The 17,975-nt window shown below is 43.6% G+C and overlaps 1 protein-coding gene across 1 annotated transcript in view; it reads right to left on the bottom strand.

Annotated features, from left to right (window-relative positions):
• The window catches only part of ATP8A2 (ATPase phospholipid transporting 8A2), a 515,416-nt gene that overhangs the window by 190,162 nt on the left and 307,279 nt on the right, over positions 1-17,975 (bottom strand). Inside the window, exon 25 of the mRNA XM_062195192.1 lies at positions 6,543-6,715. Within this exon, the coding sequence (XP_062051176.1) occupies positions 6,543-6,715 (173 nt within the window). The remainder of the gene's footprint in view (positions 1-6,542; positions 6,716-17,975) is intronic.

Raw genomic sequence — 17,975 nt, 5'->3', positions numbered from 1 at the left:
TGTTTTATTTTCTTGGAATGCACATTTCACTCAAATGAATGAAACTTTCATTCGAACTTTGGTACTTTTTAAGTTCAACAAACATTTCATTTAAATAAATGAATTATTTCATTCACTTGCTTATATTTTGTTGTGATAAAATTCACATAACATAAAACTGATTGTTTCAGCAGCACTGGTATAATCACAGGGTTGTACAACCAGCACCTGTATCTAGTTCCAAAGCACCTTGCCATCCTCAAAAGGGAATCCCAGACACATGAAGTAGCCTCTCCCGATTCCTCCCTCACCCTGCTCACCCAGAGCCCCTGGCAACCACTAACACGCTTTCTGGCCCTATGGATTTGCTACCCTGAATATTTCATATTGAATGGAATCATGTAACATGTGAGCGTTTGTGACTGGCTTCTTTCCTGAGCATGAGTTCAGGGTTCACCCTTGGTGCAGCATGTGTCACTGCTTCATCCACTACCATTCCAGTGTATGGACCGATGCCACATCTTGTGATCCATTCAAGAATCAGTGGGCATTTAGCTTGTGGGCCAGTGTGAACTGGTCGTAATGAACATGTGCCTTCAAGAATCTGAGTTCCTGTTTTTAATTCTTTTGTGTATACATCTAGACATGGGATGGCTTGGTCACAGGTACTTCTACATTTAGCTTTTTGAGGAGAATTATTTTCTTTCAATGTTCTCCAGTTGATTCAATGTGAAACAAGTAATGAGAATCACTAGTGTACATGGGGACCTCAAAAAATTCATAGAAAACTTAGGAAAGAAGTTTATTTGGGGGGGCAGCGCTGTGGCGTAGCGGATGAAGCTGCCGCCTGCAGTGCAGGCATCCCATATATCCGAATCCCAGCTGCCCCACTTCCAATCCAGCTCTCTGCTATGGCCTGAGAAGCAGCAGAAGATGGCCCAAGGACTTGGGCCCCTGCACCTGCATGGAAAATCTCGAAGAAGCTCCTGGCTCCTGGCTTTGGATCAGTGCAGCTCCGGCCATTGCAGCTATCTGGGGAATGAACCAGTGGATTGAAGACTTCTCTCTCTGTCTCTCTTTCTCTTCCTCTGCTTCTCTGTAACTCTGCCTTTCAAATAAATAAATAAATCTTTAAAAAAAGTTTATTTGGTGAAGAAAAAAAATCCATGCATTTTTCATCATGTGTTCTCCATGAACTTTCTTTCTTTCTTTCTTCTTTCTTTCTCTCTTTCTTTCTTTCTTCTTTCTTTTTCCTTCCTTCCTTCCTTCCTTCCTTCCTTCCTTCCTTCCTTCCTTCCTTCCTTCCTCTCTCTCTTTCCTTTCTTTCTTTTTTAAAGATTTATTTATTTATTTGAAAGGGTTACAGAAAGAGAGGGAGAGAGAAAGAATCAGAGAGAGAGAGAGAGGTCTTCCATCTGTTGTTCTCTCCCCAAATGGCCGCAACAGCCTGAGCTGGGCTGGTCTGAAGACAGGAGCGTCTTTCAGGTCTCCCACATGGGTGCAGGGGCCCAAGCACTTGGGCCATCTTCTGATGCTTTACCAAGCCATCAGCAGAGAGCTGGATCAGAATTGGAGCAGCCAGGACTCAAACTGTTGCCCACATGGGAAGCTGGCACTGCAGGCAGCGGCTTTACCTGCTATGCCACAGCTCAGGCCCCTCTTCATGAACTTTCTTAAAGACCTCATATATGCATGGACTTCAAACTATTTTCATACCAAAATAAACAACTCTTAATTCCATTTTGCATGATCCTTTTGAAGTGCCTCTTTCAAAAACAAAAAGTACTTATTTATTTGAAAGGCAGAGTAACAGGAACCAAGAGGTTCTCCCAGGTCTCCCATACAGGTGGCACTTGAGCTATCTTCCACTGGTTTCCCAGGAACATGAGCATGAAGCTGGATAGGAAGTGGAGTAGCCAGGATACAAACCAGCATTCATATGGGATGCTGGCATTGCAGGCAGTGGTTTACCTCTCTATGCCACAATGCCGACCCCTGAAGTTATGGATGAGGCTGTTTGAAAGGATGAGAGGAACCTAGGGAGGAAACCTAGAATAGAATATGATAGGGCAAAACCTTGGGAAAACAGCATTTCAGAGCTACCAGAAAAGGGTCCATGAAGGAGACAGACAACAGGGAAAAGAGGGAGGTGTCACAGCAGGTAGGAACCGCCAACAAGGACTAAAAGAACAGAAAAGCAAGAAAGGAACTGAGGGGCTGCTGTTGTGGCACAGTGGGTTAAACCCAGCTTGTGATGCTGGTATCCTATATGGGAGCTGGCTCGTTTCCGATCCAGCTCTTTGCTAATGTGCCTGGGAAAGCAGCAGAAGACGGCCCAAGTGCTTTGGGCCCTGCACCCACGTGGGAGACCCGGAAGGAGTTCCAGTTCTCCTGGCATTGACCTGGACTAGCCCCAACTGCCATAACCATTTGAGGGCTGAACCAGCTAATGGAAGACTTTCTCTCTCTCTCTGTCACTCTGTTTTTCAAGTGAATAAAACTAAATTTGAAAGAAAGAAAGAAGCAAACAAGCAAACTGAAAGAGTCCGCTGCATGTGGCTAGATGGAGACTTGCACTAAGGGCCTGAATTCAGGAAACTGGGATGCACAAAGGTGCTTCAGAAAGTTCCTGCAGATCATTACGCAGCATTCACACGCCGCACTGGCACACTGTACCCCAGTAAATACGTGTGACCTCATCAATCCAAAAATAAATAAATAACAAGGACAAGTTCATGGAAAATGGAATCAAAAGGTAAGTATATTTCAATGCAAAGCAATTTTGAGATATATTTTCCTAATACACATTTTCCATGAACTTTTTGAACACCCATCCTTTGCATGGATTTCAAAATATTGTGCATCAAAATCAAGTTATCTTCTAGTTGCACTGTCCATGAACTTTCTGACGTACTTTCAGATAGGAGACACAAAGAACTGGAGACATACCATCATTCATTAGTTGGATTTCGAGGCCAGTGACCCTATCTTATGCTTTCATTCTCCCACAACACGTAGAAACACACAATGCTAACATCGAGCCCACAATAAAAACCTTCTTGGTCTGAGCAGTTTACTAAACAACTAGTGCTGCAGACCCCTGCCAGATATAATGCATCTGCGATATAATACTTACTGCTAACTAGCTTAAAGAGTTTATCATCGCTTTTCTAGGATTTTAACTATGCGGAAAATATCTGTGTAGCCACGTATAATTAGCGAGATAGTCTCATTCTAATTACAGCAAAATATGTAACAAACTCTTGCATTTTTCCTCTTTTTGCTGCTAAATATTAGTATTATTTTAGTTTAAGGGTTTTATTCACTTTTGCACAAAAATTCAGCCACCTCTGAATCAGGGTTAGTAAGAGAATGCCTAGAAAAGATATTTTCAGGAAAAAAAAAATGTCTTCTATTAGAACAGAACAGGGTAACTCTTAGAAGTATTAAATTTTAAAGAGGAAAACTGAGAATTCAGGTTGGGCTTTACGTTCAAAGCCACATATTAATTTGATCTTAAGTTTACATTCTCCATGATAGTAGGTCTATTTGAAGTACGTGAGTGCTTTTTGTTAAAGTATGCACTGAGTTTTGTGTGTGTGTGTGTTTTTTTTTTTTTTAATCCTACATGTGAGATCAGCCAAGAAATGTCTTGTGGCATAGGAAGGCAGTGCTCGATCCTAGGTCCCTTTTTCCAATTAACACTGCTATTTTGCAGACAGTAACAGCATTTAATTTGAAATTTCCTCTTTCTGAGCCAATTCCAGCTTGAACTCCTTCCTGCAACGTATTTAGGCACGCAGCCTTGTGTGGCCCACAAAGACCCGTGAAAGCAGCCAAAGCGAGACGGGGAGAAAGATGTTTTTCTTTGGTATGAAGCACCTGGCAGGCAAAGAGCATGTTCCTGTAAAGCCTCAGAAGCCTTCCCGCTCTCCCCCGAGACTCCAACCGGACTCACTTTGATGTCCCTTTGAAAGCCCTCACATGTCTTTAGCACGCGTGCTTGGACTCACACTGCACTGGGCTTTCCCACATTGTTTCTGGTGCTGTTGTTGAGTTCTTTCTTTCTTTCTTTAATTTTTTTTTTTTTTTAATTTGAAAGGCAGCATTACAGAGAGGGAGAGACACAGAGAGAGAGAGAGAGAGAGAGAGATCTTCCATCTACAGGTTCATTCCCCAAATGCCGCAATAGCCCTGGCAAGGCCAGGATGACACCAGGAGCCTGGAACTCCAGCTGGGTCTCCTACGTGAGTGGCCAGCTTGGGCCATTTTCCACTGCTTTCTCAGGCACATCAGCAGGCAGCTGGATCAGAACCTACGGCACCACAACGCTGGCTTTTGTTGTTGGTCTCTGTCCACCAACAAGTGAGGGAGACGGTTCCTTGACCAACATGGAAATTATGCAGAAGTGACAAGTTCCAGTGTTGAGGAATTCTTGGAAATCAGCTACTTGCTATTGAGCAAATTTAGAATGCAGGCACAAAGAAAAAATTATGGGGGAAAAAATAATTTTGCCACCTTCCTACCATTAGAACATGCATGTCCTTAATCTAAAGGGCTCAAACAGAATCCAGGAAAGAGAGGACCATAGTTGCTTAAAAGGGAGCTCATTAGATAAAACACCAAAAGCACCAAGGAAAATTTTTAAAAAATAGAAAAATTGGACTTCACTAAAATTAAAATATTTTGTATTGCAAATAATATTAAGAAGGTAAAAAAAAAAAAAACCCAGCTTACAAAATGGGAGGAAATATCCACCAATCATTTATCTGTTAAGATACCTGTATCTAGAGCACATACAGAACTCTTGTGACTCAATATAAAGAAAATATTCCATTAGAAAAAGGAATAAGGGTTTGAATAGACATTTCTCCAAAGAAGATACACAAATGGCTAAACAGCATATGAAAAGATGCTCAGCGTCGTTCATCACGAGAGAAACTCAAATGAAAGCTACAGTGAGACTAGTAAGACGCTACTTTATATTCACTAAACTCGCTAATCAAAAAATATAGATAATGCTGAGTGTCTGCTCTGAGGTGGAGCAAATGACACTCATGCACACTGCTAGTGAGAACACAAAAGGGCATGGCCACTGGGGCAAGCAGTTGGGCAGTTCCTCAAAGGGATAAGCAAAGAGCTCCCCCCAGGGATCTAGAAATGCCAGGTACACACCCAAAACCTAGCCCATATGACAACTCACACATCAATGTCCACGACAGCATTGTGCGTAATAGTCAGAAAATGTAAAGAAACCAAATGCTTATCAGCTGGTAGGAGGGTAAGCAACATGTGATAAATCCAACAATGAAACATTATCTGTTCACAAAAAGAAGTGCTGATACAATTAAACCTGAAACCACACTAAGTGATAGAAGCCAGTCAGAAAAAGGCAACATCTTGTATTACTCCATTCATAAGAAATGCCCTCTCTAGGCAAACTGACAGAGACAAGAAATTACACTAGTGGAGGGTGGTGGGACGGGGGGACGAGGGTGGGATTAACACATAATGGATACAGGGCTTTGTTTCAGAGTGATGAAAACCGACTACATTTCGTTGTGATAGTTAAACAGCTCTACTGAACACTACTGACCTATATGCTTTAAGTGGGAGAACCACACGTTGTGTGAACTGTATCACAATAAGACTGTTTAAGAAAGAAAGCAAGCTCAAGTGTCCATCATAAACCCCTCCAACAGGATTTCATCTCATGGCATTCTGGTCATCCCTCACTATCCCTCATAGGTCCCTCACAGCTGCACTAGGTTTCCTGTCTCCAGTAAAACAGAGATCTCATTTGCTGTCCCAAACACACTTGAATTTGTTCTTCACGGTCCTTGAATGTCCTATAACGCCAGGCAGGACACCTACCTGCTTGTCCACTCTGGAGGCCCTACCAGCCATCACACCCATTCTTGTGGCCCTACGTTGGCCATTCAATCTTTCTAGCAATTCATTTGCTTTAAAATTCCATTGGTCTTTCAAACCTCTATCAGAAATGGATCCCCTAGGGACCAGCCATCAATGGCACGTGACAATAGCCAGCCTGAAGAACATTTGGGGAACCAGTAAAGACTTCTGGTTACATGTTAACACAAAACTTGGTTATCACATGAATGCAACCAAAGCTGTTTACTGACCAAAGAGGAATGCCCAGTGAACACCGGAAAAGAGGCATCAAAGCTCTACCAGTCTTGGAAGTTGAGCTCAGAAACCCAGAAGGCGGCACAAAGGAGGTATGACCTCCAGGGCTTGCCACACGGGCTGGAGACAGAGTTTCTCCAATTTACCTCACATTGGGGAGATGGCTGGGAAGCCCTGGTTCCTATTTCTTTTGATCTCCTCTGAAAAGGCTAGAGGAAACAAAAATGTAAAATCTCTAACCCCTTTCCATAAAATCTGTGACGCAGCAGTGAAAGATAAATTCCTACTTTTGCTTTGCCTTTTTCAGATCTAAGACCTTAGGCCTAGGATCTTCCACACCCCAGCTTCTTCCACAGACACACAGGACACAGACACAGCAGTGGCCCAGGACTTGTGCCCGCCCTCCACACCCCTACCTGCAGCAGATGACCGCTTTACACGACAGCGCCAGATCCAGGAAGCTTCTCCGGACTTCGAAGGACAGCGCGTACTTCAGCGTGTGGCCGTCGATGATGAGGGCTACGTCGTTTTCCCTGCCCAGCAGGCTGCCCAGGTCAGCACAGTGCTGCGTGATGGCCGCCCTCGTTGCCTGAAACAAGACAGAGTGGGGAGTCACATTTGCTGGTGCTTAGAATTTTTAAAAATTCAAAAGTTTTTTGAATTGAAACATTGTGATGTAAAAGACATAGAGTTCATCTTCATACATTAAAATTCATTGGAATGCTGTCTAGGTCTGACTTTTATGTGAAAACATCCTCATAGGGCAATCTGTTTGATACAAAGGGACTTCAAAAAGTTTCTGGGAAAAAGATATTATGAAGAAAACTATGGGGGCTGGTGCTGTGGTGCAACGGGTTAATTCCCTGGCCTGAGGCGCTGGCATCCCATGTGGGCGCCGGTTCGAGACCCGGCTGCTCCACTTCCCATTCAGCTCTCTGCTATAGCCTAGGAAAGCAGGAGAAGATAGCCCAAATCCTTGGGCCCCTGCACCCACATCGGAGACCCTGAAGAAGCTCCTGGCTCCTGGCTTCAGATCAGCGAAGCTCCGGCCGTTGTGGCCAACTGGGGAGTGAACCAGCTGATGGAAGATCTCTCTCTCTCTGCCTCTCTTCTCTCTGTGTAACTCTGACTTTCAAAAAGATAAATAAAAATCTTAAAAAAAAAAAAGAAAGCTATACATGGATTTCAAAACTTTTTGCACCAAAATAAACTTATCTTTGAAAAAAATTTGTATTTAATTTATTTGAAAGGCAGAGAGGCACACAGAGATCTTCTACCCACTGGTTCATTCCCTAGATGCTCACAACAGTCAGAGTTTGGCCAGGTCAATGACAGGAACCCAAAATTCAATTCAGGTCTCCCATGTGGTTGGTAATACAGCCATCACCTGTGCCCTTTCAGGGTGTACACTGGCAGAAAGCTGCAATCGGCAGTGGATCAGAACTTGAACCCTACCACTTTGATAAGAATCTTAACCGCTAGGCCAAATGCTGTCATCATAAACTTATTTTTTAATTCAGTTTCCCATGAATGCTTTGAAGCACCCTCATATTTACAAGAACCCACTCTGGTAGGGGTCTGTGGCTGATCTGGAATATCCAAACCCTTATCTGCTGGAACTTCAACTGCTGAGGTTCCAGTGACTGTGTCTCTCTCCTTCCACTGCATCCACTTTATTCTTGGTACCCTCAAAACAGGAAACGCCACATAAACAAAGGTGGTTTTAGGGGGAAAGACAGCCTTATTGGAACCCAAATCACTAATACTAACATTTCTCAGTTTGCACAAGTTAATTCTTACAGGACTTGGGAGCCTGTTTTCTGTCAAGGGCCATTTGGATATTTTTTTTTTTTAAGATTTATTTATTTATTTGAAAGTCAGAGTTACACAGAGAGAGGAGAGGCAGAGAGAGAGAGAGAGGTCTTTCATCTGATGGTTCAACCCCCAATTGGCTGCAACAGCCAGACTCCGCCAATCCAAAGCCAGGAGCCAGGGGATTCTTCCAAGTTTCCCATGCGGGTGCAGGGGCCCAAGGACTTAGGCCATATTCTCTTGCTTTCCCAGGCACAGCAGAGAGCTGGATCGGAAGTGGAGCAGCCGGGTCTTGAACCAGCACCCATATGAGATGTCGGTGCTTCAGGCCAGGCGTTAACCCACTGTGCCACAGGGCCGGCCCCATGGATATTTGTAATATCATTCGCAGGCCATACAAAATTATCGACTGAAAAATTAGACTGCTACAGATTTACTGAATTTTAAGTCCTGCCTGTGATTGCCTTGGCAGGACCAGACCAAAGGATTCCATGGACCTTATACAGCCCATGAGCTGGACATTCCCCACCCCAGTAAGAGCATCCAAAATATAAAGAAGACTATAAAAATAACACAAAAGATTAATTTCTATTCCTGCGGAGATCTTCAGATTGAACCTTTCTCTCCATGTACCATCAGGATAAGAAATTAAGCTGATCATTTTCACATTTCAGAAAATGTCTAATCAAATTAAACTCCCAAAACATTACTACCAGCCTAAATAAGCACCATGCTATGAGCTCCTTCATCACATGGGATTAAACCACAGAATCATTCACCTTTAAGATGATGAAAAATGACGTTCTGATCATCCCGGTGAGTTTATGACCTTGAATAGCAAAACTGGCTCAGGTATAAGAACGCAACTTCAGGATCATAAAATAAAATCTGGTTTGAGTTCATCAGGAAGCACAAAAGTCTGCTGAAATTATTGTCTGGATGATGGCCCTTTGGTTATTAAGTTACATTTACATGCAATTTATCATTTGATAACATAAATTATAGTCTTAAGGAAATATGTTTAATGAGGAGGACTCTTCCCACCCTGAGTTAAGTGGAGGATCAGCTGCTGTTACAGACGGAGAAGCAGCTTCTGCCATTAACTGCTCCGTTTTCACGCTCAAAGACACTCCTGTCATTATCAGAGAGATGTGATCCACAGTTCTGTGCTGGGTCCAACTGCTCACTTCTTACACCTCTGCCACCTTAGGCAAGATGCTGAGCCTGCTTAAACTGCTATTTTCTCATGTGTAAAATGGAGCTGGGAACCCTTCATTGCCTTTTTGCTATGAACAGTGAGCTAATGAAACAGCACAGCACTGAGCTTGGTATATGGTAAACTCATCTCCTTCCTCTTAGTACGTAACCGTTAAGACTTTCCTATACCTAAGAAAACACACATTTCTTCCACTTGAGGCAGTGAATAAATGCCATTACTTGCTGCCTCCTAGGGTGCCCATTAGGAGGAAGAGAGCTGGTATCTGAATCAGGAACTCTGATATGGAATGTGGGTGTCTTCTCTGGGGTGTTCACTGTGGGAAACACCACCCCTATGCTTACCTTCCCTATGAAATCAGCCTGTCTTTTAGAAGTTGAGGAGAGAGAAGAAAATTCCTCCATTTGGGTGACCCCAGCTTGCATGTGCTCTGCAGGGAACTCACACAGGTCTCGGTAATTCTGGATGGTGTATTTGCCAGGGGTTCATGTGTGGAGGGCCCCTACAGTTTGAATTATGTCCCCAGTAACACACAAGTTGGAAAACTGGTCCCTAGTGTGGCAGAACTGAGATGGTCATTAGGCCAGGGGGCAGCCCTCCCACGAAAAGATGGCTTCTGCTCCAGGGAGATGGTTCATTCTCACAGGAGGGAGTTCTCACTCCACGTCTGATAAATTACCTCGAGAGCAGGTTGTTAGGAAGCAAGGCTGTACCTCCTGTTCTGCTTCCTCTGCACACGGTTGCTCCCCTCTGCTTTTCCTTCGGCCAGGATGCAGAGGGAGGTCCTTGTCAGATCCCACGCCCTGACCTTGACCTCCCAACTTCCATAACAATGAACCAAAATTAACCCCTTTTCTTTGTAAGTTATCCAGCCTCAGGCAGTCTATTACAGCAACAGAAAAGGGATCAGGACAAGGAAAGAGAAACCCAAGACATATTTCACCAAAAGGATGGGGCATAGCACACAAATTTGGTTCCCAGGCAGCTGCAGCAGAGGCCTGGTACAACCCCATGTCTTCTGCCCCTGCTGGCCTCCCCAGTGGCCTTTGGCCTGGATCCAACGAAGAAAAAAGTTTGGAGGGGAAAAATTCCTGAGACATGGAAATCACAGCCTGGGGCTTTTTTCTTTCCTTTTCTTTTCAAAGAAGGCATGGCATCAGTGGGGACATAAGGAGAAAGTGGCAGTAAGAGGGCACTTTCTCAGCCTGGCTGACTCTAGAGCGTGCATGAGGCCCTGCTGGATGGACACTGATGGCTCCTCATCCTCAGCTGGAGGAGAGTGGGGAGGGTGCTGACCGCCCATCCATGTTTGAGGGTCTAGGAAGACAAGTGGCAGGAGTGTCAACCGAAGGAAACAGTTTCTGAGATCTGTACAATAGCCCTGGCTCTACCCCCTCCTGACCCTTGTAGGAAAAGGACCCAAAAGGGAGCTGGAGCATTAACAGCACAAGGGTGGGGAGGGGCCACAGAGGAAGATGTGGCCACTCTTCCTCCAGAGTGCATCACTACCTCATATGGTCTGGGAAACAGATCATCCAAGTTGAAATCTTGAAATTTAACCATGGCCTAAATGTTTAAGGCCCCCCCACCCCCCACAATCTGCAATCAACACACTAATCTCCAGTATCAGGAGGTGAGGCCTTTGGAAGGTGAAGGTAATTGGGTCCTGAGAATAGAGAACTCATGATAGAATTGGTGTCCTTGCATGAAAAAAGAGAATGATCTTTCTCTCTCTCTCTCTCTCTCTCTCTCTCTCTCTCGCTCTCTCTCGGTGTCAACATGACACATGACAACATCCTGGCTGGGTTGAACTGCAAACTGTAGCGATAGCGTAGCCATCCATTCCACTTTCTAAGACAGCAGCAAACACTACTTGTTACACCACAGTAATTTAAGAAACTTTATATTTTTTTTTAAAAAAGATTTATTTATTCATTTGAAAGTCAGAGTTACACATAGAGAGAGGAGAGGTAGAGAGAGAGAGAGAGAGAGAGAGAGAGAGAGAGGTCTTCCATCTGCTGGTTCACTCCCCAACTGACTGCAAAGCCAGGAGCCAGGAACAACTTCTGGGTCTCCCATGTGGGTGCAGGAGTCCAAAGACTTAGGCCATCTTCCACTGCTTTCCCAGGCTATAGCAGAGAGCTGGATTGGAAGTGGAGCAGTCGGGACTCGAACCGGTGCCCATGTGGGATGCCAGGCTTTACCTGCTATACCACCGGCCCCACATTTATATTCTTTTGACCTTGTGTTTAATGAACCATTGGTGAAGGGTCCTCTACATTAATAGCTTTCTCAAGGTAAAATGGGTTTAATTAAGCAGTTCTGTGAGTCAAGCTTATTATCCAGATGTAGTTACTGGAGTATATAATCAAGATGACCAACACACAAAATTAAGGATGAAATAAGGCAAACTTATGGGCAGATTCTACATATCGCCACCATTATACCCTAGCTTGCTTTGCTTCATTTTTGTGGTTGGCTACAATTACACTCATGTGTACATGTGATGAGGGCAGCAACTCACTTCGCGACCCTCATGCTAACCCACAACAGGTGCGTGATACACAACAAATGTATTGAGTTCATAAATGAATTGACACGTCTAAATCTAGATTCTAAACACTCCACTGGAAACGTGAGCATCTGGCACAGCAGTGGGGCTGCCGGCTGGGACATCTACATTCCCTATCAGAATGCCTGGCTTCGAGGCCCAGTTCTGCTCCCAGTTCCAGCTCCCTGCGAATGCACAACCTGGGAGGCAGCAGTAATGGCTCAAGTGCTTGGGTCTCTGCCACCCACACAGGAGCCCTGGACTGAGTTCTGGGTTCCTGGCTTGGACCTGGTCCTGTTGACAACTGCGGATCTCTCTCCATCTCTGTCTCTGCCTGCCTTTCAAGTATTTTTAATTTTATTAAAACAAAATTTAAAAAAACCTAAAATCTAAAAATTCCACTGCACAACCTATAAGGGATCATGTATGGGTCTGCAGGTCTGGGGTGGGAGCGTGGCCATCTCTTCATCGGACCTCTTCGTGGGCTACTCAGCCTTCCTGGTACATTCTGAATTGCATTTTCCTTGAAAACGATTGGTTCTCAATCCTTTTTGCTTCCTATCTCTTGGCCTTTTTGCCTTCAACTTCCTTTCATCTTGCCTCCTTCCCCCTTCCTTATTTTCCATCCTGTTCTCCCTTTCCCTCATCTGCTTAGAACCCCACCTTTGCCTTGGAGGTGGGAAACCTTTCCGGCCACTAGCACCTCTCCAGATCCAACCCTCTAGCTCCGACCTTGATTAGTCTCAGCCTCTACTTTGGTTTTAATTCCTACACCTTCCACGCCTACTCAGCAATATTCTTTGATCAAACCCAGACGGGCTGGGCTCGCCACACATGTGTGGAGGATATAGGTCCCTTCTGTGCAGTTCCCCGGCGAGCCGATGGAAGGCATTACCCTTACAAACAGTCCCTTATTCTCAAATGCACTATGATTGAAGAGTCTGTTTGTAAGGTAGTTACTGGGCACTTAGAATCCATTCTCCCAAAGGAATGATGTTACAAATTGTGGTTGGATCCCGGGGCCTGTTAATGCCTATTTAGCCCAGTTGCTAAAATTTATACTGCAGCCTCTTATTTTAATAATAATAAAAAAAAAGCCAATTACTGAAAGTTATAATAGACTTAGCTGTTACGAGGGGCAGAGGGAGTTGAGGCCAGGGGCTCCATTCCCAGAAAGATAAGAAACATTACAGAATTCTAAATTGGAATTTTCCCTGTAGGTGTGAATGTTGAACTGTAGATTTCACACTCTACATTTCCACCCTCCCTCACCATTACAGTCACACGTGATTTAATGCCCAAAACACGCAGCTGCACTGACGACTCTCCCCTCAGCTATGCTGAACCAAGGTCTGCCTCCTTCCCTGGCGAGCTCCATGGAGAATCTTGCATTTGTTATCAGCAAGGCCAGCCCTTGGCTTTGCACCTGCAGTTGTTAGAATACGATCATATAAACGCCACAGTCAGCGCCACCCTGTGTTCCCAGGAGATGGCTGTGGATCTAGTGATTTACAGAGGCCCCTGAGCGGTTCCTCTGAGGGACCCTGGAGTACAGCTAAGGTGCAGACAGGGTACGAAAGGCGGTTCCACTGCTAAGCACCTCGGATTACATAAACAAACCAGGAGAGACGGAAACTTCTAGAACCTTGATGCATTTCTGCCAACTTGCAGATGGCAGGAATCTTTCTTCAAACTCCAGCAGTTCCAGTAACCCTGACATCCGCTCAGACAGGAGCCCTCCTCCTCCAGGAGCTCGGTGTGTGCCATGAGGGATTTCTTAGACGCCATGGTGGCAGCAGCTGCCTCCGCCTTCACTTTGATGTTCTGCAAATTCCATCAGGCTTGGAGCTGACCATGCTGAAAGCCTGGATGGTTCAAGTTTCATGAGCAGCACTTCTACCAAACAACTCTGTGCCTCCAAGTTCGAAAGCAGACTGAATTACCCCTGGGCAAAGAAGCATCAAATGATCACACTCATCCTTTCGTCTGTATGCTCAGTTTGTCCAGGTCGGGTTTTTTTTTCCCCCTATGTGTTACTGGTTGTTAGCGGCATCTTAACTCATCATTACTGACTCCTGTTCTTCCAGTCATTCCCAGCATTCAGCCTCAGACGCAGAAAAGCTACATTCACCATTTTCTTGTACCCCCCCCTTTTTTACAATATTATTTCCATTTCCAATACAATCACACCTTTTTCTTGACAGCATGAATGTTCTGCATGTTTTTTGCATTTATAGGAAGCAATGGGTGTGTAAAAATTTGCACAAACACAGCAAATCCATTACAGGCTAACTAAGACCAGCAAGGCTGAAACCAAGAGTTACACAAGGCCTCAACCAGCAGCTGTGGGTGGCAGGCAGAGCAGATACCTCTTAGTGCTGGATGCCTGCCTTGTTCCAATCTACGAATATCTCTATAGTTACAGTGTGGAAGTAGATAAGAGGCATCACTGTAGAACATATAACCTTTCAAGGACTTCCCATAATAACTTCAAAGGACTGGGCAGTATCTTCCAGGTGTTAAACAAACATTTCAAGAGATACCTGGTCTCCCGCCTGCAAGCACCAGGTGTCCTTCTGGTTTCCGTGGGCTTGACCCTGGCAGCCATCATGAGTTTCTCTACACTAGTCATCCTTCCCTCCCACAAAAGGCATCTATTCCTGATGAACAATTCTTATCATTTCGGACAAAACCAACCCAAATTTATTGAATTAACACTAGTACCCAAGCCTCTTCAGGTTCAATTAATATGCAAAAGAACGATCACATTTTAAGTGTACAATCCAATAAAATCTGCCAAAGGTATACAATCATGGAACCCTCTCAATCAAGACAGACAACACTTCCATGACTCCCAAGTTCCCCTCCGACAATCTCCTCCCTTCACCCCCAACACTGATTCCCATCACTCTAGTTTTGCCCCTTTGGGAAAGTCACGTAGAATCAGTTTGTATTCTTTTCTGTCTTGTCTATTCACTTGGCCTACTGTTTGGAGATCCAGCCAGTGTTTTCACACATATTCATAGTTCATTCCTTTTTGCTGCTGAGTAGTAGGAATATAAGCAGGTCTTCAAAAAGTTCACGGAAAATGTGCAATGTGCAAAAGTTATGCATGATTTCAAACTTTTTTGGGGGCATCAGAATAAATTTATCTTTCAATTTCATCTTTCCACAAACTTTCTGGACTACCTTCATATACTATAATCTGCATACCCATTCATCCTTTATTGAATATTTAGGTTGCTTACAGCTTGGGGATATTATGACTACTATGAATATTTGCATACTAGTATTTGTGTGAATATACATTTTTATTTCTTTTGGGCAGAAATTCAAGATCAGAATTACCCAGTTATACCACAAAACAAGCACATACAGAACAAATGAATATGTAACTTTGTAGAAACTGTGAAATTGTCTTCCTAATTAGTTGTGCCATTCTGGGTTTCCAGCAGTTATGTGAGTTTTCCAGTTTTCTTCATCCTTCCAAAACTTAAATGCTCAATCTTTTTACTTTAAGCCTGGCTGATGGATATATATAGTATTAGAGTCAGTAGTTTTAATTTGTATTTCCTAAATGACTAGTAGTGTTGAGCATATAAAAGTTTTTATGGCTGACAAATAAACTGTATGTATTTATTGTGTACAACACAATGTTCTGAAACATATATCTATAAAACAAATGACTAAATTAAGTTAATTAACACATAGGCATTACTGAACATCTTTTATTGTTATTGAATTAAATGAACTTCAGTTTGCTGAGATTTCAAGACATCCAAATGAAGTAAGGAAAGATCATTCACAAAGTACACGGAGTACACTGGTGGTCTGTTTGTGTGGGTACATAACCATTGTGCACACATCTCTCCATCTAAGAATCTCTCCACAGGGAGGCTGGGATATGCTGCTCTTTAGTTTCTTCTTCTGTTTTTTGTACATCAAAAATATTTAAAATATTCATGCTTTTCTGAAAAGGCGTCCGAGGTTAGAGGACAGATTCAGGAAGTTGGGTGAAGGAAAGAAAACTAGCAGGGGCTGTTAAGGAGTTGGTTGGTCCCATTTATAAGAGACCAGTTTTTCACTTAAGGCCTCAGAGTCTATAAAGTTTGAAAACAACCAATCCTACTATTTATTGAAAGAATATGTGACCAACAGTTGTGACAGAGTTCAAATCCTTGAGGTTAAAAAGAAATCTGTGTAATGCATACTTCTGTTCACTTCTCAAAGGATATTCAATGGCAAATCTAATATGTTTAATTTATTTTCTTCCCTAAAACTGTATTTTCCCTGTAGTACAAAGAACTCTCTGACATGCTAAACAAATATATTCTTGAATAGCTGTGTATACTAAAATCTCAAGAATAACATACATGCTTTAAGAAGCATTTGTTGTTTGGACCTCAACTGTGGATCCTTTTTGTAATTTTTGAAAACGTGTGATTCCTCTCACAGTAGACAAACCTTTTCTCTGCAGGAAAATTCTTTTGAAGTGTGACCACCCTGCAAGAAGAATGCGAAGCCCGCACTTGTAGCTGTCGCTGGGCTAGGTATGAAATGACCTCCTTTAAGTCCAGGGAACAGGTGCTTGTCACGCATTTGCCAAGCCTGGATCTCTGGAGGTCACTCCTATTGCACACTTTCAGACACCACAACTCACTGCCACGTTCAGTATCATCACACATGACAATCTTAGCTTAATTACTTAATTTCTTGAACTTTTGCTGTTAAAACTGCTAATGTTAACATATCAATGATATAGCCATGGCACTTTCGTAAGCCTACTTGATTTGTACAGGAATTATAAAGTGCCTAAACCAAATACAACGAGGACTGAACTCTTAAGTTAGTATAGAACCTACTGCAGACCTTAACTTCTAGATCATGACTGTTTGCAGATGGTGATTTTAATGAACTCCGTAAGTATGTCAGGTGAATTTCAGCAAAGGAAGACAGAGCATATTATTAAATCTCATGAAGAACCACACTGGGTTCACAAAGATAAATGGTAATATCTGTTACAAGTGGCGCAATGCTATTTCAAAGCTTGACATACTTTGATTTTTCTTAAAAACACAGGCTAACTCTTTGAACAAACATCACAGCTGTCATGTAAGAAAATGAACACAGCCATCTTAACTGGATTATTTAATTTCCACAGCCTTGAGGACTTAAACTATTAACTTCAATATTTTGAAGACACAGCCATGGCATGCAATGCTTTGTAATGTGTCCTTGGCTCTTGGGGGAACCATGAAGCACCTAGGCTGTGTTTCTTTGTCTGTGCAAATAGCAAATGAATGCAGCAAAACATTCTGAAAGAGGAAGGGTGAAGAGAGATCATAAAATTTCCCAAAGGCACATGTGACAGCTGCAGATTGTGTGAACAGACGGTGAAGATTACAACCACATGTGAAGAACATGGAAACATGGGTGTGCAGAGTGGGCACCTACTGATGCGGAGGCTCAGGACAGAAGGATTTGGTGTGCCACCCACACTGCTTGAGGTTGAGTTGAACCAGTGTGGGCCCAGTTATGGTATGCACCTGCCTGGGACCTCTTCAATGTTCCCTGAGTCAGCAGGGGTTGGGTACAGGGAGAGTTACGGTACAGGAAAGGACTGCTGGGTAGAAATCCTCTGCTGTGTCAAGAAAATGTCTCACATTTACAGGGAACACTGTTAAGAGACTAACAGGATGGAGCCGGTGCTGTGGTGTGGTGGGTAAAGCCGCTGCCTGCAGTGCCGGCATTCCATGTGGGCGCCAGTTCGTGTCCCAGCTGCTACACTTCCGATCTAGCTTTCTGCTATGGCCTGGGAAAGCAGTGCGGGACGGCCCAAGTCTTTGGGCCCCTGCACCCGCGTGGGAGACCCAGACGAAGCTACTGGCTCCTGGCTCCTGGTTTCGGATCAGCACAGCTCCAGCTGTTGCGGCCATCTGGGGAGTGAACCAGCAGACAGAGGACCTCTCTCTCTCTCTCCCTCTCCTTCTCTCTCTGTGTAACTCTGACTTTCAAGTAAATAATAAGTAAATCTTTAAAAAAAGAGAGAGACTAACAGGCAAGTAGTGTATACAGTATGGATCCACAGGACAAAATTCACATCTTGATGGGGTCATGTGAGATTTCATTATACTATTCCAGATGGTGCATAATTTCAAGTTCATGAATTGCTTGTTTCTAGAATTTTCAATGTAATATTTTAGGGCCTTGGGTAATTGAAACCACAGAAAGCAAGTCCTCAGATAAGAGAGGACTACTATTCTTTCTAAA

The sequence above is a fragment of the Lepus europaeus genome, chromosome 6 (assembly GCF_033115175.1).
Source record: "Lepus europaeus isolate LE1 chromosome 6, mLepTim1.pri, whole genome shotgun sequence".
Lineage (NCBI taxonomy): Eukaryota > Metazoa > Chordata > Mammalia > Lagomorpha > Leporidae > Lepus > Lepus europaeus.
This window is presented reverse-complemented; position numbering and strand designations above follow the sequence as displayed.